Here is a 26,341-nt window from a genome sequence, read left to right as displayed (position 1 = left end):
GTCTGCATGTGATCCTAGATTAATTCATGACAACCATTTTCTAAATACTTACTGAGAGGTGGGCATGTTCCATTATGATATTTAATCTCATCTATGGCAATATCACTGTATATAGAACCACCTCGTACTGCTTCAAAAATAAGCTGTAGAAGGAAATGAAAAAAGGGAAGAAATTATTATTGTTGACAATGTGGTTTATATGAATTTGAAAATTTTCCCCTAACAAAATAAATCATGTCATATCGGAAAAGATAGTGAGCCCTGTACTTGAAATCCTCAAAACCTATTCTTTCAGGTGACCATTTATGTCACCCAAAACCTGCACAGTAAAATTTTTCTAATATTATTTGTCTACCCTATGATTTGTCGTAGACCTAACAATAAAATATGGAGTAAAATGCATAATCTAATACATTACAAACTGCATCAAACTTTAAAATCATTTAATGATGGAGTAAAAAATTGGTTAAAAAAGAGAAAAAAATCAATATATTCAATAAAAGTCAAAAGGTCAAAAGCAAGCATCCTTTAATTCCTAGACCCTTATAAAATGGTCAGGGTGTTAAAAATGAAGGAGATTTTTACAATTATCATGATGGAGATTATAATAACAGTGGTAGCTGATGAATTTGAGTAAATACTGAAGAGGGTAACATGATAATGGTGATGAGTCATTTTCTCTGGTATTAGAATTATTACACACACTTGTCATCTTTTTAACAGTTCAAATGCCTTTGGCTACAGCTAGGGCATTTCAGAATCGTTCCAATTGCAGTGACACAACCTTTGATCAAGCAACTATTTTGTCTAAGATGTAGGGTTATAGGGTTGCAAAAGGGTTTAATGTCAGGTTTAAACCTATCTAGGCCAGGGGGGGGAGGGGGGGCATGCACAGAGGTCTCCCTCAACATTTTGTGCAATTTTTTTATGCGCAAATTTTTTATTATGCCAGTTGCAGACTTTTCATTTTAACATCTTGCGCATCTTTTGAGACCAAATGCATGATGCCCAGTAACACGGTTCCAAATTCCACAACATTTTGTAGGTGCATGTCAGACCCAAAATTGCTAAAGAGACATGATTTTGTGTACAAAGTCAATTTAAATTGTGTTTTCAAACAAAAATCGTAAAAGTGTAATTATGTTTAGTATTGCTGGCCTCGATTAATTCATTTTTGCATTGGTTTATGATCTCAAGAGTACCCAACAAAGTTTATTGAAAAAAAAAATGAAAAACAAAAGGCTCCAAAGCAAGGAAATACAAAAAAAGGAATTGATCTCACATCGCAATTTTGTTCATGTACACCAAAGATTAGGACATTTGGAGCTTTATTTAGGAAATTAGATTTGATGAACACATTTTGAAAGCCGAGATCTAAAGGGGTGCCTCGCAGCCCCCACCCCCCCCCCCCCATACCCTGGCCTATATATGGTTAAGCTTGGGTTTAGGGTAGGGTATAGTGTTAATAATTCACAAGATGTGGGTTTCCCTCTACTGGACCTAGCCCAGGGTAGAATTGAATGGAAAAAGATCACCCCTAGGAGAGTGAAGGGACATACAGTCCTATGCACCTGAAGACAGTCAATAGTGTTAAATCCGGAGTGAAATTAGACATTTCATTAGTGTGTGAAATTCATTACGGAGCAATGGCAAATGTGGCAAATGTCATGGAACCCCTGGCGCACCTCATCCGTGACATTCTCTCAATGATGTACTATTTATATACTCACCCTATAGAAGCCAACTCCTGGTTCTATACCGATGTTGACCTGAGCAACATACCAGCTATTACCCTGATCAGATCCACCTCTTTTAAAAATAATCTCTGTCTCATTCAAGTCCGTCCTCTCTATATACACATATAAATTTCCCATGTCTGCACCAAACATGTGATAGTAGAATTCAAGACAGGTTTCTGTGTAGTCAGCAGACTCGTGTTCAAGAGGAGACAAGAGACGAGCCTTGGAACCAGGAAGCACCATATCAGCTTCAGCATACACGTACCATCCTACAAAAAAAAATAAATCATGACCATATTGATTATGATAATCCAAACCAAATCAGTCTATTTCCAATTCTTCAGGAAGTTCCCCCTTTTCCATTCTAGTTGTTTTTGTATCTTAAATTGAGACTTGTACAATGCACAGAGTAATATGCTACAAATGATTATACATGTAAATTCATCTCGATGTGTATTCCGTATAGAGTAACCTGTATCGTCCAATGTTTTATTTCGATTTATGTCACCCTTTTTAATTTTTTTTTCATTTATTTTTTATTTTTATCTCTGTTTTGTGATTTTAATGCTTTTGAACTGTTTCAAATCATTTCCAATTACCTGTAAATATTGTGATTATATGTGATTTTGAATACCAATAAAACACATAATTAAAAAAAATATATTTCCAATTCTTCTCATGCCAATTTGTCCAATTGCCAACTCATCTGCTCTCATTTGGTCTACTATCAGTTTGTCCACTATCTGCATGGTCTAATTACCACTTTGTCTACTCACTATTTGTCTATAAACCAGTTGGTCCAATATCTATTTAATCCATATACCATTTGGTCTAATTGGACTAAGTGTTAATTGTGCAAAATGAATGAAATGGCTATTAGACTAACTGGTTATGAGACGAAATGGACATAGATGAAATGGTGATTGGACCACATTGTTGTTAAACGAAATGTTGGACAGAATGGCATTAGACCAAATAAAACTAGACCATGTGGTACGTGGATGAGTTGGCAGTAGATGAGATGGGAATTTACCATTTTATCTAATGTTTTCCTCCACTGCGTGAAGACAACCTCTGACTTGGTTAGAGTAAAGGTAACAAACTAAGAAATAAAATCAATCAGGGAGATAGTGTGCATATAAACAAAAATTATGAGATAAAAAAACTCTTTAAAATGTGTATTAGCTTTGTACAAAAATTGTGAAGACAAGAGTCCCACTCGCCCCACTCCCCCGGATCAGTAAGTCATTGATCATCAGGTAGACTGTCATAAGTTAACATGAAATAGTGCTAGTTTGCAGTAGATATTCTCACAACATGACTATCTTGAGCTTGATTTACATAGCCAAACTTAAACATAACCCTAGTCCACGAGCAATAAGAAAGTCCTCACTCCCAAACTGAACCCTGTAAATGGTGGTGATTTTTTTACCTGATAATTAAGAAGGCGTGAATGCCAGTAAGCAAGCAACCAGAGGATCGACAGTTTAAGGTCCTCTCCGAGGACCTGTTAATGAGGATTAATGCCTTACGAAATGGTACTAGCACACCAAGTGGGAATCAAACCAAAGCCACCACAATCCAGATCCCCCGCTCTACCGACTGAGCTATCGCGCCTCGTTTTCTAACCTGTTTCTGAGTTTGGATCTGAGCTTGGACCAGTTTCATTTGTTCCAGTCGCTTTAGTCCACATTGTCCACTGGTAATCATCAGTAAGATCTTGATTCCAGTAACAAAATGTCTTCTCAAAATTACAGTCAAGTAGGCTATTAGTAGATCCTGGCAAGGCACTTGCAGGGTTCACTATAAAGGGATAAAAATATGAGTTCAGGTTAACTGCAAGTGGACAGCTGTTTTAACAGAAGAAAATATTGTATTTGCCACTCATAGGTCATTTGATACAGCACATTTTCCTTTCAGTTACAAAGACCTGTGCACATACCACTCCATGTTTGGGCTATAATAATACAATAAAAATAAAACAATGATTAAACACTGAATGGTCAGCTTATTCCATGCAGTTCATTGTCCTTTTTAGCAAAATAGATGTGATTTAATAGCTTTCTTTAATGATTCAACAGAGGCTATCTTTTCAGTAGCAGGTAGGTGATTCCATAGCAAGCACAGGGAAGCACATTTCACCTGCTCGTCTCTTAGAAAAGTGCTGAATGAGCCAGATTGATGAAGATAAAACATGCATTTACCATTTTTACAAAGAAGCAAATATGTTTGAATGTTTTAAGCAAACATGACTGAGTTTGAACTTACAGTTACAATTTCCATTTAAGATGTTGAGGTCATCTACAGCAATATTGGAATATGAAGTTGAACCCAGAACTGCTACGAGAAATAACTATAATGATAAACACAAAAAATATGAACTCACTTTTAATGAAAAGATATTTTGAAAAGATGTGTTGACTGTTCGATACATTTGATGGTAAATTTCTCAGGAGGCAAGTAGAATTTATATCCTTTTGGATTTCAAATTTTTTCAGTGGGTTAGCTGAATTGGTAGACCATAAATACTGTTCTACATCTATGTACCAACTCAAATACAATAACCAAATTAAGACAACTGCATACATGCGGGCTGAGTGGAATATTAATAAAAGAGGTGTAACAACAATCATTATCTAGTCCAATGAGCTAAAAATATGAATGCTTTATAAATAATATATTAACTGATAGAGCCTAAGAACTATTCCATAAAGTATATATTCTACAGCGTTTTAAAGGACTCATAAAATACTTGTTATTAATTAAATAGATGCGTTTTGAGCTCTGATTTAAAGTTGTTTATGGATGGTGCTTTTCTAACTTCCAGGGATAAGCTATTCCAGAGCTTGGGGGCTACACAAGAAAATGCTTGATCACCTAGCATTACTTTTGTTTTGAAGGATGGAATCTGTAAAAGCAGAGGATCTGTTGAACTGCGCAGATTTCAACCATGATTACTGGTTTTATACCTCAATAATTCTGTAATTATCCCATCCTTTCCCTTCATCATACAATGATTTTACTTAATTGACTCCCTTGGAGGCCTTTCTCTAATTTTCGTTGTACGGTTTTAGATTAAAATAATGTCATCAATCTAATGGAAAGTAACTGCTCCTGAAGCTTTCCTTGTCACTCCTGGGCAGTCTTTATTGTCGAGCTTGCCAAGACTATCCATTTCTTGTCTCCATTGTGTGGTGTCAACAGACAGGTATGACTAAATTACAAGAATCTATCCATAGAGACTTCCAGCTCATAAAAACCGTTAACACTGTTTCTTTTTGGGGGTGTATTCATAGAAAGATCTCCTTGGGGTAATCTGTACAGACAGGTTTTTCTCAGGAAGTCTTTATAGACACCAAGACAGATTTCCTAAGGGCTAATCTTTACAGACAGGTTTCTCTAGGGATGTCTTTATAGACACCAAGACGGTTTTCCTTGGTGGTAGCCTTTACAGACATGTTTCTCTCTGGAAGTCTGTTACCTTGTTTACACATTGATTCGGCTCGCGTGTTGAATCCGCGAGCCGGGTTGAACACTGTGAAGAAGGGATCAGAGATCGCGTTTATACGTACATATAAAAAGGCGAGTTCAACACGGCTCGCGAATCTCGAACGGAAGAAGAATTATGACGTCGCAAATTAAAGGCGGGAAATTCACCGCCGGAATCGAATCTTGTCCGTGCAAACAACAACAATGCCAAAAGTGAAAGCGCGCGCAGTGACCTAGGTCAAGAGAGTTCGACACGGCTTTCTGTTTACACACGAAAAAATTGCCGAGTCTGACTCGGCTCGCGGGTTGAAACCTACGATTTTGGCGGATTGAAAAAGCCGTGTTCGACACGGCTCGCGGATCACACTGATCGCGTTTACACAGCATAAAATTGCCGTGTTGAGCACGGCTCGCGTGTCGAACCCCCGAGCCGTGTCCCTGTGTAAACAAAGTATTTATCAACACCAGAAAATAATTCCTTTGGGGTAATCTTTACAGACATGTTTCTCTTGGGAAGTCTTTATAGACAGGTTTCACAGTATGCTGTATATTAAAACTTACATCATCAACCTGATTAAAATTAACAGGTACCGAAGCTTGCTTCCATTCAGTAGATGACTGACTTTGCTGGCCCTCTAGCATCCAAACCAGGTCTCGATTGGCAAGGTCTGAGGCTTGGGACGTATAGACCAGGAGCTGTCCCATGTTCATACCGTACATCATGTACCAGAACTGAAGACATTTAACTCCAGTCAGTGAGGGGGCACCAAGCATAAGGTGTGCTTGTAGACCAATGGCAGAAGGAATTAAAGAGTCGACTAAAAGGTAGTGGCCTGCATGGAACAACGTATCAATGATCATTAAAATCACCACCATGTTACTAGTACATGATCTTCACTTTATCAACAGATAAAAGATGTTAAGAAAAATTCAGAGTAGGGTCTTGATATTGACTTCAATTAAGGGGCACTGATCCAAGTAAGTAAACAAACTTAAAAGCAAAATAACATGAAATAAGATACACATAAATAAATTGAAATCAACAGTTATCACTGAAAAATCAAATTGTTATCACTATTTTCTTCCTGATCATCATCTAGAAGAATATCAATTATTGAGGTACATGTAGTGATGTTCCTCTATCCGGTGATATTCATCTATCATATTAGTGAAATAAGTGTACTTATCTTTCACCAAACTTGCTTATTATCATCCTCCTCCTCATCATCATCATTTCTACCACCACCATCAACACTGCTACCAACACCATCTCTATCATCATCATCACCATTTTTACCACCACCATCATGACTGCTACTAACACCATCACTATCACCAACACCATTACTTTCACCATCATTTTTACCACCACCACCATCACTGCTACCAACACCATCACTATCACCATCATCATTTTTACCACCACCACCATCACTGCTACCAACACCATAACTATCACCATCATCCTTTTTACCACCACCATCACTGCTACCAACACCATAACTATCACCATCATCCTTTTTACCACCACCATCACTGCTACCAACACCACTATCACCATCATCATTTTTACCACCACCACCATCACTGCTACCAACACCATAACTATCACCATCATCCTTTTTACCACCACCATCACTGCTACCAACACCACTATCACCATCATCATTTTTACCACCACCACCATCACTGCTACCAACACCATAACGATCACCATCATCCTTTTTACCACCACCATTACCGCTATTAACACCATCACTATTACCATCATCATTTTTACCACCACCACCATCACTGCTACCAACACGTTAACTATCACCATCATAATTTTTACCTCCACCATCATCATTACTACCAACACCATCGCTATCATCATAATTTTGTAGAGGTATTACCTGCTTCTCCTAGAGTGTGGTCAACAGTTGGACCTGACTGACCAGCGGAGCCTTGCTGTGTTATCCAATCTAGATCATCTCTATCAATATTCACCCATGGACAGCTTCCACTCTCAAAATCACAATCACCTACGGGTTCAGAATAGAGATTGACACCGCATATTTAAGGTGATTTGCTTCAATATAATGTTCTTGATAAAAGTACACGTATCCTCATATACGCACATGGTCAAAACGTATGCTTCCACAATTGCAAGATAAAGAATACACTATATAATATGGCATGCCTAATTTCTAACATTCTCAAATAATTCATGACCTCTCTCAATGCTGATCTTTGACCTTGCAACCCAAGCATCTAATTGGATCATTGCTTACATATGCAAAAATGAAACAGGTTTGAAGTCAACTACTAAATTAGTTTTCGTTATTGCAAGGAATATGTTAAGTGATTTTTTATTCACAAACATGTATTCACAAAACTAGTAATTAAGTAATTTATAGTACGTTATGTGGGATTTTACTTGCCTAGACCATGGCAGACTTCATTAGAAATGGTAACATCATCAATAGCTATATCACTCATGTCTCCAGAACCCCTAATGGCTTCAAAGACAACTCTAAAAGTGAGGGCACTAGAAAGGCTGACCTCTCCAATGTACCAGTGATCACTCAGGTCTTCTGTACCCTGAGTCCACAAGGGTGTGCTTATTTCCTGGTTGCCCTAGAGGAGTAAGTGATTGATGAATCATTATGTAAGTTCATTTATATCACAAAAGCTTTTTCAGAAAGAAGAGCTGCTTCGTTATATAAAAGGGAGTGGGGGACACTGCAAGAAGTCTTCGATTTGCTTGCTTGTCTGCTTCTTCTAACAGAAAATAAATATTCTCTTGGTTTAGTCTGTTTTATTATTCCTGCAACCAGCAGCAAGGATTATCCAGCCTTCTACATCATGAAAACTTGACCATAGCTCACACACATTATAGCAACATCCATGTAGCAATTACCATTATGACAGTAGAATAATACACACTCATCATAACACTAAAATAACACCACACTCACCATAACACACAAATAACAGAAAAACACATACTATAAAAGTACAGTCTCATTCACTCATTATAAAACTAACATAACACACACCTACTATGACAGCCCAATAACCCACACACAAAACACGAAAATATACCACACACTCACTATTGGGGTGAAGCAAGAAACTTGCGATCAATTGCAAGTCTATTTTTGGTCCCTAAATCAATCATATGTCTTGCAATTAATTGCAATTATATGATTGATTGCCATTCTGCTTCTTGAAACAAGGAGTGTAATCTGATTTGCTACAATCATGTACATCTAACGTTGTTCTATCAGTTGTAAAATTGCAACATAATATTTGCAATTGATCGCAAATATTTTCTTGCAACACCCTCTATGACAGTCCAATTAAAACAAACACAACACTAAAATAACACGCAGACACATGACACTAAGATAACACACAGACACATTACACTAAGATAACACACAGACACATTACACTAAGATAACACACAGACACATTACACTAAGATAACACACAGACACATTACACTAAGATAACACACAGACACATTACACCAAGATAACACACAGACACATTACACTAAGATAACATACAGACACATGACACTAAGCTAACACACAGACACATCACACTAAGAAAACACAAAGACACATTACACCAAGATAATGCACACTCATGGTTACAATAAAATGACACACCCCCACTAAGACCTGCCAACCCCTGGAATGAAAAAGTGTATTCTGTGATAAAAAAAAGCATTTTTCCCCAAAAAAGTGTATTTCAAAATAAAATGCTTGACGCACGCGCTCATCGCAGCGCTCAAGCTGCATGCAAGCTAAAATGCGCACTGCTCCTGCCGAAAAAAAAACACATTGAAACATGTGTATATCTTCACCCTGGTTTTAACAAAATGATTTAAAATAAAAACAAGCTACCTGAACTTACACTGATCTAAAAACCATATTTGTGTACGTTTCATGAGATAGAAACATATAGAGATGATTTTTCTCATTAAATTACTATTTTTTAAATTATTTTTTTCTTTTTATAAGAAACACATTTTTCAAAGAAAAAATGTACTGCTGTATTTTGGTTGCAAAAACGTACTAAATATGCCTAAAATGAACTGGTTGGCAGGTCTGCCCACTGTGACAGCAAAATAACACACACTCACATATCACTAAGATAACACACGCTCACATTACACTAAGATAGCACACACTCACATTACACTAAGATAGCACACACTGCCATTACACTAAGATAGCACACACTCACATATCACTAAGATAACACACACTCACATATCACTAAGATAGCACACACTCACATTACACTAAGATAACACACACTCACATATCACTAAGATAGCACACACTCACATTACACTAAGATAACACACACTCACATATCACTAAGATAGCACACACTCACATCACACTAAGATAACACACACTCACATATCACTAAGATAGCACACACTCATGATTACACTAAGATAACACACACTCACATATCACTAAAATAGCACACACTCACATTACACTAAGATAGCACACACTCATGATTACACTTAGTTAACACACACTCACATATCACTAAAATAGCACACACTCACATTACACTAAGATAGCACACACTCACATCACACTAAGATAGCACACACTCACATTACACTAAGATAGCACACACTCACATTACACTAAGATAGCACACACTCACATCACACTAAGATAGCACACACTCACATTACACTTAGATAGCACACACTCATGATTACGCTAAGATAGCACACATTTACATAACACTAAGATAGCACACTCACATTACACTAAGATAGCACACACTCACTATTACACTAAGATAGCACACACTCACATTACACTAAGATAGCACACTCACATTACACTAAGATAGCACACACTCACAATACCCTAAGATAGCACACACTCACATTACACTAAGATAGCACACACTCACATTACACTAAGATAGCACACACTCATGATTACACTAAGATAGCACACTCACATTACGCTAAGATAGCACACACTCACAATACGCTAAGATAGCACACACTTACATTACACTAAGATAGCACACACTCACATTAAACTAAGATAGCACACACTCACATTACACTGAGATAGCACACACTCACATTAAACTAAGATAGCACACGCTCACATTACGCTAAGATAGCACACACTCACATTAAACTAAGATAGCACACACTCACATTACACTAAGATAACACATACTCACATTAAACTAAGATAGCACACACTCACATTACACTAAGATAGCACACACTCACATTACACTAAGATAGCACACACTCACGATTACACTAAGATAGCACACACTCACATTACACTAAGATAGCACACACTCACATTACACTAAGATAGCACACACTCACATTACACTAAGATAGCACACACTCAAATCACACTAAGATAGCACACACTCACGATTACACTTAGATAGCACACACTCATGATTACACTAAGATAGCACACACTCACATTACACTAAGATAGCACACATTCATGATTACACTAAGATAACACACACTCACATTACACTAAAATAAATATAACACACACAGTCCCTATGCCAGAATAGCAAACACTCACGATTACACTAAGATAGCACACACTCATGATTACACTAAGATAGCACACTCTCACATTACACTAAGATAGCACACATTCACGATTACACTAAGATAGCACACACTCACATTACACTAAGATAAATAAAACACACACACTCCCTAAGCCAGAATAGCAAACACACCTCGATTAAACGGATGTTGAGTGTTCCCATTTCTGTCCCAAACATATGATAATAGAAAGACACACAATACTCTGTCTGATCGGCATCATGAATGATCTCTCTTGATTGTAGTCTAGCTCGATCTCCCTCTAATCTCTCATAGGCACTGGCATACACATAGTGTCCTGTAGAAACAAAAAGTAAACTGCCAATTGGTCTACGGTTGGTATGCCTGTTCTCTGTTTGGTATAATTGCACATGGAGTATTAACCTAAATGTGACTTAATTAGTCCATTTACCAATATTTCCAGTTAGGCTTTATTCGTAACTTCCAAAGAAATCATACTTCACTGGCAAGGAAGGTCCGATTTACTTGTAAATTTTTCTTCTTAATCATATCTTTAAGACTTTTTTCCACAATCAACAAACATTACCTTGAGAAAAAACTTACATAAATTAGGAAAGAAATATTGATTGTGCTAAAATAATACTTTCAGGTGCTACCTTTTTTCGTAGGTGCACATTAGTCTTATTTCTATTCACATCTATATGTAACTATGTTTAGAGATACCAAATATATCATATTGAATCTTGATAATAATTTTCACCAATTCACAGCGAAAGTATAGTCCATGACAAACCTTAAGAGATATTCAAAATTTATTTCATGCATTTGCAATCATGTTATTTAACACATGACATATCCATATTTATTTTCAAACTAGGTTTACGTCGCAAATATGTTATAAATGTGGCCAATTCGACAAGCAAAAAGGGATCAATTTAGACATAATTCTATCTGGTAAAACATATTTTCAATTCACAGCTGCCACACCATGATTTTCTTAGAACATATACATTCGTATAATCTAGTAATAAATTCTATTAGTGATGTATAGCCAAATTTTGGCGGATTTTCCAAAATTCATGACATTTAAAGTGCATTACTATTCAATTTGTAATCATGCAACATGACTTTGAAAAAAAGGTTCCTTCATAGGCTCAGGTATCTCAAAAATACAGTTAATGTCTTTGTATCAGGCTTACCAGAGCTAGTTCCGTATGTTACATCTACAGAAGGTCCTGTGTACAATGTAGGTGTTGGTCCATTGAACCACGTCCAATTATATTCATCATCAAGGTCTTGTTTAAAAGTACAAATGTCAGGGTTTTCAAATGTGCAGGTTTCACTCACTGTGAATTGAAATACAATTTAATAGTTAAAATGATAGGAGTCATTCACCTACTAGAACTGATGTTTTTCTATTGTGTATTGAAAAACATTGTCAATTAGCTACATGTACCATAAGAGATGAACTGATAAGTTATTGATATGGTAAACATCAGCCCAAACTTTTTGTTCTCATTTCAAATTATGGTCAATTCAGTGGGTTCAAATTAGATTAATATCCAAAAATAAATAAATACATTCTACAATTAATTCTAATATGGCTCCTTATAAAATCAAAATCAGATTAAATATTTCTTAGATCTTTATGGGACCAGACAGAGATTTAAAGAGATGCTAAAAAATATTGCTTCCTCTGTAATTGCTTTTCAGGGAAAAGGTGACCGACACTTTTTTTTACAATAGAATAAAAAATATTTCATTTTCTAACAGAAATAAAATCTTTTTTTTCTTTTTTTTAAAGGTCACAACTAATAAAACATGAGCCTGAGATACGAGACTTAATTTGGAAGTGAAAACATCCCTCTTACAAAATCATTTCCAAACCCCAGAACTAAATCTATTCACATCCAATGATATATAGAAACTAAAATAAAGCATAATAGATGGAGATATGAAAGTTACAGTTTTACAAAAAAAATAAAAAAAGATACATATTATGATTTTTATAGCATAAAGGTCACCGCACACCTTACGACCCGACTGGTCGCCGACTGGCTTGCGGCTGGGTGAGGGGAGATGAATCGCAAGGCAATCATAAGCCTCGACACCGCACACCTTGCAATCTGATCTGCGACTCACGCACGCGCTTTTTGCTTTTTGGCTTAGCATCTGAGTAATTGCACTAACTGCTGCGTACACGCGTTGTTTATCATAATACGCGTTATGCAAATCTGCTGTCTGATTGGCTGGAGGTTGGATTGAGCTTGCGATCCAGTCATAAGGATTCGACATGTCTTCCGATTTTCCTTGCGACTTGTCTCTGACTGGTCTGCGACGCTCAAGCTGACAAGAGCTGTGACGTCACATCTCCCCTCACCCAGTCAGTGACCAGTCGGGTCGTAAGGTGTGTCCATCTTACTTGGGCAGTATCCAGGTTGTATATCAATGTCATCCAGAGCCATGTCACTCTCTTGTCCTGACCCAGTTAGTCCTTCAAAAACGATCTAGAATAAGGGGAAATATGACAAAATTGTGATTGATGATCTCCTGTCCACACAAGATTAGTCTGCATTGGAACTCACAATAGCAGTCATATTCATTCTGGACCAACTGGGCTTTCGATTATGTGGGTATTTAACCAAACTAAATGCAGACCAAACAATAATTGACCAAAAGATTGAGCACATACAGTATAAAAATTGGAAAAAAGCGGGGACCTAACCACATGAAGCATAGACCAAACAGAAATTAGTCCAAATTGATATTGGACTACAGTCATGTAAATTGGTTTAGCACATGAGGAATTAGGACTACTGGGCATTAGACTAAATGCAAATTTGACTATTGGGGTACTTAATCAGTGTAATAAACTGACTAAATAGAAATTAGACCAATTTGACAAAGTGAAACCTAACCACCGACACATACCCTGTAGTTGGCCTTGGGGGCATACTGGACCTGTGCTTCAAACCATTGATCTCCCAAAGATCCTTCTCTAGTCCACAAAGGTTGGCCTAGACCTGTTCCTTCCTTGCCGTAGACATTCAGGTCACCCATGGTGGATCCCCACATGTGATACCAAAATGTAACGCATGATATCATGGTACTAGGGAAGAGGCGCGACTCTAGGCGATGTCTCCTGTTAATGAAGAAACCCTCAGTGTATATGTATGATCCTAAAGCTGCAAGGAAGAGTAAGATAGGAGTTAAGGGTCGTTAATCATCATATCACAGGCTGATGAGACATGATGGAAAGTTACATAGTTACAACCAAATGAACAAATCTGGGGCCCATAACACAAAGCTTAGCAATGATCATAGAATATTTTTTCTATGATTAATTCCATTGAGTGTACAATCAATCGCTAAATAGAGCATACGATTAATCGCTAACCTTTGTGTTACTGGACCCAGGTGAGCTTCACATATTGCATAAGTGCATGTATTATCAGTTTTTATGTTCATTTATATTTTGATATTAAGAATATTTTATGTATTGTATGCTTCACCTCATTGTGGTCATTTAACTCCAATAATGTACACCTTATATTTATCCCTTCAAATCTAGGTGTGATAATAGAAATTTTCATTGTAACATTCACATTTCACACTCATCTGTCTCTTGCCCCTGATCTTCCTGCTATCCCTCCTCTTGCTCACTGCCTCTTTTTTCTCTTTCTCCTATTCTCTTTTTATATTTTACTCCCTCCTGTGCTACTTTTTGGTCAGAACTCATTGTTTTAATGTTGTTTGGCCGCATGTATTTTCAATTTTGGTTTATCAAGATGGGGATGCATTGCAAAATATAGAACATTCATCATGACAAAGAACATTTCTGTGTATTCAGCTGTTTCCTATGATGTAAAATTTGTGTACATTGAGCTTTTTGATTTGATGTTCAATGTATATTTATGTAAATTTTTGTAAAGGGTTATGCAAATTGGCTTTCAATTGCTATAGTTACCGTTGAAATCAACCATTTTAAATAAATAAATAATTGTGACAAACCAGTAAATACAGAACTGTTATCTTTCAGTTAGGTTAATGATGATGCCTTCATATGTCAGAAGGCCATTTCTAAGAAGCAAGCCAGTTTGACCCATTATAAGGGACCTTCCTGAAATTAATTATGTCTCTTTTCTAGTTCCAACTCCTCTTGTGTGATCATATGATGGGCCTGGTAAGAATGATAAACAATATTGGAGTGTAGAAAATTCCATGTTGGACACCATATCTTACCAACTCCTCTTGTGTGATCATATGATGAGCCTCATATAATCACAAACAATATTGGGGAGTAGGAACTTCCCTGTGGGACACCATATCTTATCATCTCCTCTTGTGTGATCATATGATGGACCTGATAAGAATAATGAACAATATTGGAGTTTAGGAACTTCCATGTTGGACAGATATCTTACCAACTCCTCTTGTGTGATCATATGATGAGCCTCAGATAATCACAAACAATATTGGGGAGTAGGAACTTCCCTGTGGGACACCATATCTTATCAACTCCTCTTGTGTGATCATATGATGGGCCTGGTAAGAATGATAAACAATATTGGAGTGTAGAAAATTCCATGTTGGACACCATATCTTACCAACTCCTCTTGTGTGATCATATGATGAGCCTCATATAATCACAAACAATTCTGGGGAGTAGGAACTTCCCTGTGGGACACCATATCTTATCAACTCCTCTTGTATGATCATATGATGGGCCTGGTAAGAATGATAAACAATATTGGAGTGTAGAAAATTCCATGTTGGACACGATATCTTACCAACTCCTCTTGTGTGATCATATGACGAGCCTCATATAATCACAAACAATATTGGGGAGTAGGAACTTCCCTGTGAGACACCATATCTTACCATCTCCTCTTGTGTGATCGTATGATGGACCTGTGCCAGATGTTGAGGTTGAGCCCTGTTCTCTTCTCCAGTCAAAATCATCATCAGTTGACTGGACAAAGTCACAGAAATCGCTTTCAAAGTCACAGCTTTGCGTCCCAGATGCTACAATGAAATAAAACAAAAGTCTGAAGGGTTGTTGCAAAAAACACACAAGTTCAAGTGAAAATCAAAAGTCCTCCAAATATAATAGGATATTGCAAGAGAGTAGAGTATCATGGTGGAGTACAAATCAATTGAAGTACTTGCTTTTGGTGTAAATAATGAAAGTTTCTTGCTAAAAGTTGCTATGTCCCCATATGAGTTGGATATCTTAAAATCTAAACATATTTAAAAATAGCTTTCCTCTCCCACATCGTCCAACCTGAGGATTGGAAGAGGAGACAGACACTGAGTAGGATGTTTGCTAAAAGCTTGGCAAAAAGGGGATCAGATTGGAGTTGATGCACCTGAAACATGCCCTCTGTATTCACATTTCAATGAACCAACCTATTTTGGTTTGTATACCACATAAAACTTAAAAATTCTTTGGTGTCTTAACCCCAGCATCAGATATCGATTCTTCAGCATTCAATTTCAAAAAGCAAATTCACATTTTCATTCCATGAAGTAGTTGGGTATCAAAGTCTCGCTTACATGCCTAGTTCGGTGATGGAGGTAATATATATGTAAAGCACATACAAAGCATATGATTATTATTCCAAATAGATTTCTCTTACGTTATCTGTGCAATATCTTTTTAAAGACAGATAATGCAGGAAAAGTTTATAGTCATGCCATAATAAAATCACCATGCCATCTGGTATATGAATGTTTACTTACGTGGTGGAGTAGTTGGAGGTGCTGGCGTTGTAGTTGGTACAACAGCTGCTTCTGGAGGATAGGCTAAAAAATTATAAAATAAAAAATATGCATTTCAATATATTCAGCCATAGCATCATGATACCAACAATGATCACTAAATGCATGCATACACATTAGTGAAACATCACAGATGAGCTTGATTTCTCAGTTACTAATGTTATTTCTCAATGTAGAGAAATATTCATGTTTTTGTCACTCGTTGGAAAGTGTTTTATTTTATTACAGTGGATATCTACACAATGCAAATAAGGTGACACAACATTTGCTCCTGCAACAATGGCTCTCGGCATAGTTTCATATGAGATTTAGGATTAGGATTAGGTTTATAAGGGTAGGGTATAACCCTAAATAGACTGGGCTATTTCGACGCCTAAAAAGACTGGGGGGGCTGATTCAGCCCCCCTTATGATCTCGGCCGTTGATCACGCGATCGCGACGAAAATTGGCACACGCATTACCCATGGCATTATCTATCAAATTCGGCAAAAAATCTCATGTCTCATTAATTATGCTAATTTATGCGTAAAATAATAAGTTTGCTCTAATTAATAAAATAATGCCCCTGAAATGCTAATTTTTGTTTCACATACTCTAGATAGGCATCTGATCAAATTGATTCTTAAAAAATTTCAAAATCAAATTTATTTTCTTATGTATTCTATTGTTTTCTAAATTTCTTATGTATTTCTTTGTTTTTCGACTTTTTGTTTTTTATTGTTTTTTCAATGGAAATTGTTGGGGACTTTATTTTGACCATAAACAAGATAAAATTAATTGATTTTAAGCAGTAAAAGGAAAAATAATGAAACATTTATGAATTTTGGCTAAGAACACTATTTGCATTGGATTTGTACACAAATTCACGTTTTTGAGTAATTTTGGGTCTGCATGCACTTACAAAATGTTGCGTAATTTTGGAACCGCGTACCCGGGGTCACAATTTTGGTCTCAAAAGTTGCGCGAGACTTGAAAGTAAAAAGTCAGCGAGCGATGCGGTCAAAAAATTTTGCGCAGCGGATTTATCGCGAAAAATGTTGAGGGGGGGGGCTGAATCAGCCCCCCCCCAGTCTTTTTAGGGTTAACCCAGGGTTGAAGGTCATTTGATTAGTGTGGTATAGAGCGGAGCAATTGTTGTCAAAGCAAATGCCATGGAACACAAATATAAAATAGATGTATTTATTATCAATATTCTTTTTTTGCTTATAAATACTGGTCATTTTCATGTAAGCTTTTCACTGCTTTTTTGAGCTGCTTGATTTTAATAGGTTTCCAATAAACATCATTGGCCCCAATGACAAAATTTGGTCACTCTGTCTTGATACATTCAAGGCCCTTGTGTTGTTTCAAACACTGACTTCATCAGATGAAAAGGGAGATAGCACTTATTATTGCATTGCAATTATTCATACACTAACTGCGTAAACAGGAAATATCATTTACTATCATACTGTTTTCATTCATCATAGGAAGTTGGAGGTATCTATAACTATCATTTGGTTCTTATTCACACTGTTTGAATAGATGAAGAGGGGATTATAACTTACTATCGCACTCTCCAGGAATGAGCTTGATATCATCCAGAGCAATGTCACTCAAATCACTTGATCCAACGATTCCCCAGAACTCCATCTTATGAATGATAATCATAAGATAATAGCATTAGTGTGAATACTTTCAATGAAGGCACATGTACAAGTTAATCAATTAATGGATGGATAATAATGACAATCTTATAATACTACTACTAATGATAATAATAAGAATATTATAGTACAGTTTATGATACATACAACCTAAAGGTGTCTATGCATGAGGAAAGCAGGAAATGTGGTTAGAATTGAAAATTAAACATCAAATATGCATCATACATGAAAACATTGAACTTAACTTAGTTACGCATTCTGAAAGAGGTGGGTTTTAAACTGTACTTTAAATTGCTAAAGCTGGGTAATATTTTGTAAAGTCGGTGGGAAAGAAATCCTTTGTGCTTATTTCAATAGTATCTTCAAAAATTATTACGTCCTGATTTGAATATTTATACAAATTATGTTTCTTGAGAACAATTTCGATTGTTTTGCTGCTTTACTATGGAGTTACAATTGAATACAGCAAACTTTTATCATTACCATGCAAATTGTTGAATTTTGTCAAATTATTGCATCACATCATAAAATATTTCATTATATAATAGATACAGATGAAGAAATTCTAAATATCTTTATCTGTTGCCTGATAGTTTAGGTGCAGTATGGTATTAGGACCAAATACTATAGAAAGATTGATCTATTTATTACAAAATTAACACATTGACTACCACATTTTATATAAACAGTGGTTTTGGACTGAAAAATTGTCCTGGTACACCATTCCTGTATGCAACAGAGAAATATTTCCAAGTACCTTGACTTTATCTTGAGCATCACTGTATTGTATCTTGCCTTGCTTCCAGACTGTATTATCATTGTTTTGTTCTCCCTTGAGACTCCATACCGTCTCTTCTAAACCAGCCTCAGTTCTAAATAAGAAATTACATATTTATCCACAAATATTACACAGCGCAACACACTTTTCTTCCGCACATAACCTATTTTACATACTATTACCACTGTCCCATGAATAAAGCATTTTTTTCAAAATTGACTCTTTTCTCAATTTGGGATATTTTCTGAGAATGTTTTACAAAATGCTAATGGAATCAGAGTTGCATCGTCACCAGCTTCTAAAAGCAAATAACCCTACACATTTGTATATAAAACAAAGACATATTTTCTCAATATACTTATGCACTTATTCCTCACGAAGAGTTGTTTCCTTTTGTCACTGGAGGACAGAATACCAATTTACAAACTCTTTCAGCAGGAATTACACTGAGAGTATTGCAGCAGCTCTTGTCCATTCCCAAATGTTTTGATTAGGCAGAAATTAAAGGATTAGCCGGAAATGGCGCTTAGTACAATTTCTGCAGAAATGATTCATACTTTTGTTGCTGAGTTATTGATTCAAGTACTATACAAATCACAAATCAATAATTTGGCTATATTTAATTCATGACAAGATTCATTTTTAACCAACTGAAAAACAAGATATGCGAAATATGAATTAATCAATATGTAACTGAATAAATCATTATTTAATTTTTAAACATTATTACATGATCCATGGGCAGACTAAGGCAGATTAAACAGTATTTTTACCAATAATATGAACCCTGAAATTATATTACATAAAAATCCAACCTACACGGATGAGCCTATGCAAAACTTCATAGGATTGGTGCCAGAAACGTTTATGCATTGTTTGCAAAAAAGAGCTTATCAATTAATACTTTATGTTACCAGATGGAAACTAAGCAAGAACTTTGAAATTGATCGGAACACTTATTACTGTTTCAAAACCTGAAATTAACTTGTGATCAAGTTGCCAATTTTATGAAAGACCAATTAACACGTTGCCAACTGGAACCGGGTAATACCTGTACAAAATCTATGGGAATTACAGAATTCAGTATCAAACAGGATAAGACTCACTTCAGCAGTCTCAGTTCACCAATATCTTGACCATGCATCATATACCAAAACGAGAAGCAGGTATGAGTTCTGGTAACAAGAGATACAGTTGAACTGATCTTAGCAGTGTCTCCTTGCCGACTGGGAAAACTACCATCAATGTAGATATAGAAGCCTGTCAGGGTATAGAAGTAAATCATAAGTACTAGAATGAGAAATAGAAATGTTTAACCAATATACAAATAGCTAATATGCATGAGTGCGATGGTGCGAGATTTCGCATGAGGTGAAAGAAAGATGCTCTATTCAACGAGGCGTTAGCCGAGCTGAATAGAGCATTTCTTTCTTTTAATGAATGCAAAATCTCGCACCATTACACGAATAAGAATATTCGCTTTTTGTGTTGTACAATGTCACGGAATCTAGCGAAAATATGAAAAAACAAGTTTTTCCCCCAATAATCTATGAAAAGGGAGCAAAAATATTGCAGATGTTCACCTTAAACATGTTGATTCTCTGACACTACTCGGTGTAGCGATTCGTTCGGATCTGAAATGGGACGATCAGGTCCAACAGATGACATCACGGGCTGCGCGGAGACTTTACATTCTGTGTGTTCTAAAGAAATTCGGAATCGACAAGCATGATCTTGTGACCATCTACAAAGCTTACATCCGTCCTCTTGTAGAGTTTGGTGTCCCTGTTTGGGGCTCAGGAATTACGAAGAAGCAGAGTGATGCAATTGAACGGATCCAAAAACGTGCGCTTTGTTTCATTGTGTATCCGTCTCCCCTCTCATATGCACAACGGCTTGCTCTTTTTAAGTTACCTATGTTGTGTGAGCGCAGGAACGATCTTCTCCTGCGATTTGGACGCGGTCTCCTGAAATCTGATCGCCACCGTGTCATGCTACCGGTCACTCGTCAAAGCATCTCTAATCGTAGTTCAGGATTAAGAAATGCTCATCTACTCCACTTGCCACGTTGTAAAACCCAACGATACAAGAACTCTGCGATTCCCTCCTTAACTAGAATGCTAAATTCCAACATGTAGTTTTATGCTATTAATCAGTATATTGTGTTTGCCAAGAATATCCATATCTGTTTATCTCTAAAAAGTATATAATTGCCTTTGGTGAAATCACACACGTTTTTACCCTCATTTTTTATATTTCTTTCATATGCTTTATTGCTATATAATTTAACACTTGACGTTTCGAACTATTGATACAAAAAATAAATTACGTATTCATAAACCTTTTTACATTAAAAAAAATCTTACTGCTATTAAACACCGTAAACAATATCACAACTAAATACGAAGATAAAATTCTTTAATTTCTGAAGATTTAATTGAATATAAATGTTTTTTTTTTGTTTTCACTTGTCATCAATTTGAATAACATCTAACTCAAATGTAGGCCAATTGGATGTGCATGCAATATTATACTACATTATGTAGTTTATCTTGCTTTTCATGCCTTCTGTGTTTGATGATTATCATAACGATATTGATCTCTTTGCAAATGATAACTGTTAAATGGTAATTATTATAATAATATAGCATAATAATACATGTAGTGACGATATTTTTATATACAGTGACAATAATGATATAATCTATGATAATAAAATTTACAGTACTCTATGCCTCATTTTCCGTATGTCAGATATTTTACATTAGCCTCATAATTATATTTTAAAAACACAATTCCATTTTTATTTCTCAATGTGAACCTTCCACTTTGCGATTTAATTCTATATCCCAATCTCAACCTTCTCCACAACTTATAAATTTGTTTATTGAATTTAGTGCATGTATTTCAGTTATCATTACCATACTATAGTTTTTTATAAATATCTTTGGAAATAATTTTGTAACGTGCTCTCATCTAGAATTACCTTGTAAGTGCAATATACCAACATCAACCAATTAATTGTTACTTTATATTATTTGACTATTTCATTTCACTTATGTAACTATGAAATTTATGCTTACATTGTAATCTTTGTTTGTATCAGTCTCCCAACTGTTTTAACAAGGAAGTATTGTGTACAATAAACCGAAATGGATGAATGAATGAATGAATGAAAGTGAAAAGCAAATTCCCACAAGCGCACATGATCTTGGCCAGCTAACGCCTCATTGAATAGAGCGTTTCTTTCTTTCAATGAATGCGAAAACTCGCACCATTGCACGAATATAAGAATATTTGCTATTTGTGTTGTACGTCTTGGAATCTAGCGAAAATATGAAAAAAAAGAGTTTTTCCCCCAATAATCTACGAAAAGGGAGCAAAAATATTGAAAGCAAAAAGCAAAATCCCACAAGCGCACATGATCTTCAACAGCATTGCGCATTTAGCCAGCGGGCTGTACGCGCATTGTCACCTTATTCAATGAAATCGCATTGTGACGTCACCTCCTAAAGCCGTGCAATGGTACATTTTGGATGGTACGTCTTGTGTGAAAAGGTACGAATGTGTGACATTCAGCCTCCCATTTGATCGCGTACAACAAGCTAAGTAGGCGTTGTACAATATCCAATGCCAAAGCGATTTTCTGCCCCGATTGAATTCTTTTCTTGAATGATATCAATATGTGAGTTTATTATATAATAATAATTACATGCAATCCTCTCTTTTTATCTTATCCTTCTTTTTACTTTATGCCTCTAATCATTTCCTCTGAAATGGAAATATTAGAGACCCAGTCTAGCAACATTAAACCATTATTATTTGATACCATGACAGTTTACCACCATATCTCTCTCCCACCTTTCGCCCCTCCCCTTTTTCAGCTTCTCCACATCTCTCCTATCTGTAGAGAGTGTTAGAGGACTTGTGGTGTAGTAGTACATGTACTTCCTGATTGACTTTGCAATACAATTTGGTCTCTACCCTTAGAAGCACTTATTTTCTCATTTATTCTCCTCCTTTCTCTCTGTTTATCTCTCTTTTAGTCTTATTTTTCTCTCATAATTTGTTACCTATACCCACCTGTATCTGAGAGTGTTGTATGATCATTAAGAGGACCAGTTTGTGATGTAGTAGTACTTCCAGATTGCCTCTGCCAGTCAAGTTGATCTCTACCGTTAGCAGCATTAACCCATCCACAGAAATCAGACTCAAAATCACAATCCTCTGAAATATAATAAAAACATAAAATCATGTTAGCAAAGGCACCGTACAAAGAGTCAGAGCTACATCTTTCAGGCAGGTTTCTACAAATATTAAATCCTCACTAAAATTCAACGTGGCATAGAAAAGATGAATGCAGGAAAAGTAACCGTTAAAGAAACAAACTTCACATTGCACATTGATAGCAAGACATACTCCTGCCATGGGAAGTTGAACAGAATTTTGTAAATTTACCCAATAATTAAGTTAAGAGTTACAAATGTTAATCGTGTCTTTTTTTCTAAATAGGCACAACTTTTCAGAATATTTATTTTCAAGGTAAGGTGAATAATGTATAAATCATCATCACAACACAGTCAATTCCATAAACTGACTTTTTTTGTTCAAACAATCCTGCTTTTTACAAAGTTCATGAACAACATATAAAAATCCCCAAAACAAAGGATAGTTTGTTCAAATGGGAGCTAGATCCAATAAAGTAGTGTGACTAAGGGGGCAAGAGGCCATGGCAGACATTTGAAATGAATCAAATGATCAATTTTTTCACAACTAAATGCCTCTAACACCGGTGTGTTGGCTCAGTTGGTAGAGCGTCCGTCTCACAGCCGGGAGGTCAGGGAATCAAACCCCGGCCGCATCAGACAAAAAGACGTTAAAAGATGGGAGTTGCTGCTACCCTGTTTGGCGTTCAATGATTAAAGGGATAGAGCCTCGTCGATCTGGCACTGCACAGTGGCTGCTGGGCCCACGATCAATTGGGCAAAGCAATTTTTTTTAGTGTTTCATTTCATGTCTATTTTCGAGCAATAAATTATGGATTTTCATTTTCGATTTTCATTAATTATTAGAAGCCACTTCAAAATATATAGATATAAGCAAGAGGTTGGAAATTGTTACCCTGATCACTGGTTTAAATCATGAACATTATCCATCTACATAGCAATAAATCATAAATATCAATCCTAGAAAAGACTTGCAATGTCACAATAAAAAAAGTTGTTTCATTGAGAAGGTTCAGCTAGTCCGTCTAACATAAAGCTTATCAAATAATCATGGACCCCCTTGCATTGACACATACATGCATTGTATTGTTAAAATGAATATATATCATCAATTGCTATTTTTGTGATACTGGTCCCTGAAATGATTCCCCAGATGGGCGCATAGTGGTCTAGTGGTTCTGACTATTGCCTATGAAACGGAGGGTCGTGTGCTTAAATCGTAGCCATGGCATGTTTTCCTTCAGCAAGAAATTTATCCACATTGTGCTGCACTTGACCCAGGTGAGGTGAATGGGTACCTGGCAGGAGTGATTCCTTGCATGCACTGAGCACCAGTGATAGAAGCTCGAGCTAAAGCCGGGGTAATGATAGCTTCATGAATCCAGTTATTATTATCATTATTATTAGACTGCAAAAAAAAAGGAAACGTACCACAGCTTGTTCTTGTCATTGTTATCTCATCAATCGCTATATCTCTTTGGACACCACTGCCGAGTAATCCATCAAACACTAGATCATATTCTGGTAGACTGATTTGAACTGCGCCCTCATGCCATTTGTTCCCTTGATCATATACATGATTTGTGAGGAATTCGTACCTGTTATTACCATAGAGGGCCTACAGCAATACACATCAAAGATGTTCAAAAAAAGATATAATAAGGAAATCAATTATAACAAATTTTTTTCAATCCAGAGAAGAAAAAAAATCTTTATGTCATAAAATGAAATCAATAACAAATCAAAGTATTTTACATAACTCTTTTACAGACATTCTTTTTTTTATATATTTTCTGCAAAATAAACAATATTTTATGAATGGAAGAGTACTACGTTTGGCTAACTAATAAAATAATTTATAGACAACAACCGTTTCTGATCAAATTTCTCACATTGGTTATTTATCATGGTAATGTACTACTGCTACTATTCCCACTGCTACTAATGATAATAATGTGAAATTTAAAGCACAAGACCCAATTTGTTGAGTAATGAATGTGTATGCAGAGTGTTATAACTGAATAGAAAGATTTCAGCAGAGACGAAACAACGATCATTTCCTAAAATTGTTTCCAAATCATATCAAACGTATTCATTTCAAAGTTTTGAATTGTTAAAGTTAAAAAAACCAGTATTTTTACACCAGACTTCTTGTCAGTCCCACATTTTATGCTTGAGTGAATCACAAACATCCACCATTGTTTCTCCTTACTCTCACTGAATGAATTACTTGTATGGCTTAGTTGATAACATTTGACAAGTTATTATCATTCAGCTTGGGATGTTCTTTTTCATGCTCTATCAGTTTCTTTAAAAAAATGTTTATGGGTGACTTGTTAGTTTTGAGTTTGCAGGTCACAAATTTAATCAAGTTTCATGCTCACCCCTAGTTCTAAAGCATAGACATCATCTCCATACATATGATAGTTATATCTCCAGCAATGGACCTCATCAGGGTTATTAATAGAGATGTGCGGTGATATCAATCGAGCTCTACTGAATGCTGTTCCCTCGGATCCAATATACAGATAATGCCCTGTGAATGAAAACATTTTATCAAAACTTTGAATTAAGATTTTATCAATAATAACGTGAACATGTGTAATGTGCCGGTATCAGTCTTAAGAAGATGATAAAGGCACAACAAAGAAAATAAAAACCAACTAAAAAGGGGGAATAATAATAATTACTTGCTCAGTTCATCAGCCCATTCGATACTCAAATCATTTAAATTTGCCTGGAAATAATAACTGGAATAGTTTGCCTCATCATTGATAGATTAGGAATTATCACAACATAGGATATACTTTTCTTCAGATTATGATGAAAATTGTCTTTTTACGATTTTCTATGATTTCTTCAATTTCCAACGTACTCTGTTTTGGATGAGATATGAAAGAATAAATAAGTGCAATGAATTTAAGTAAATTTAAATCAGGAATAGGCCTCCATTGGTTAAAATGGAAAACCACCTGTTGCCAATTTGAAGAAGATAGATGATTTACCAGCTTGTGTCCCATAAGTTACATCAAATGATGGTCCAGTATTAGGTGTAGGTGTTGATCCTTGCCAGTAGATCCAATCTATGT

At 36.0% G+C, this 26,341-nt stretch overlaps 2 protein-coding genes across 2 annotated transcripts in view; both read right to left on the bottom strand.

Moving 5' to 3' along the window:
- Nucleotides 1–10,858, bottom strand: part of LOC121417886 (MAM and LDL-receptor class A domain-containing protein 1-like) — a 38,663-nt gene extending 27,805 nt beyond the window's left edge. Inside the window, exons 1-8 of the mRNA XM_041611621.1 lie at nt 10,832–10,858; nt 7,652–7,847; nt 7,124–7,252; nt 5,790–6,061; nt 4,008–4,092; nt 3,369–3,542; nt 1,731–2,008; nt 53–143 (exon numbers count right to left, since the gene is read on the bottom strand). Of these exons, the coding sequence (XP_041467555.1) occupies nt 53–143; nt 1,731–2,008; nt 3,369–3,542; nt 4,008–4,092; nt 5,790–6,061; nt 7,124–7,252; nt 7,652–7,847; nt 10,832–10,858 (1,252 nt within the window). The remainder of the gene's footprint in view (nt 1–52; nt 144–1,730; nt 2,009–3,368; nt 3,543–4,007; nt 4,093–5,789; nt 6,062–7,123; nt 7,253–7,651; nt 7,848–10,831) is intronic.
- A 1,401-nt stretch (nt 10,859–12,259) lies between these two features.
- Nucleotides 12,260–26,337, bottom strand: LOC121417885 (MAM and LDL-receptor class A domain-containing protein 1-like). The gene is made up of 12 exons (XM_041611620.1): nt 26,258–26,337; nt 25,637–25,788; nt 24,684–24,870; nt 23,110–23,253; nt 20,133–20,286; nt 19,006–19,120; nt 18,150–18,234; nt 16,564–16,626; nt 15,703–15,846; nt 13,753–14,006; nt 13,244–13,328; nt 12,260–12,267 (listed from the first exon to the last, which is right to left on the bottom strand). The coding sequence occupies exons 2-12, from the start codon at nt 25,670–25,672 to the stop codon at nt 12,260–12,262; spliced, it is 1,275 nt and encodes a 424-aa protein (XP_041467554.1). The 5' UTR covers nt 25,673–25,788; nt 26,258–26,337.
- Between the last annotated feature and the right edge of the window lie 4 nt (nt 26,338–26,341).

The sequence above is a fragment of the Lytechinus variegatus genome, chromosome 6 (assembly GCF_018143015.1).
Source record: "Lytechinus variegatus isolate NC3 chromosome 6, Lvar_3.0, whole genome shotgun sequence".
NCBI lineage: Eukaryota > Metazoa > Echinodermata > Echinoidea > Temnopleuroida > Toxopneustidae > Lytechinus > Lytechinus variegatus.
This window is presented reverse-complemented; position numbering and strand designations above follow the sequence as displayed.

Excerpts from the sequence above, each read along its gene's own strand:
- LOC121417885 (XM_041611620.1), bottom strand. The coding sequence starts at position 25,672 with ATGTATGGAGATGATGTCTATGCTTTAGAACTAGGG. Across the intron at positions 20,287-23,109 it reads TACAACACTCTCAGATACAG|GCTTCTATATCTACATTGAT; the intron begins GTGGGTATAGGT and ends ATACCCTGACAG. Across the intron at positions 14,007-15,702 it reads CGATCACACAAGAGGAGATG|CTTTAGGATCATACATATAC; the intron begins GTAAGATATGGT and ends TCTTCCTTGCAG.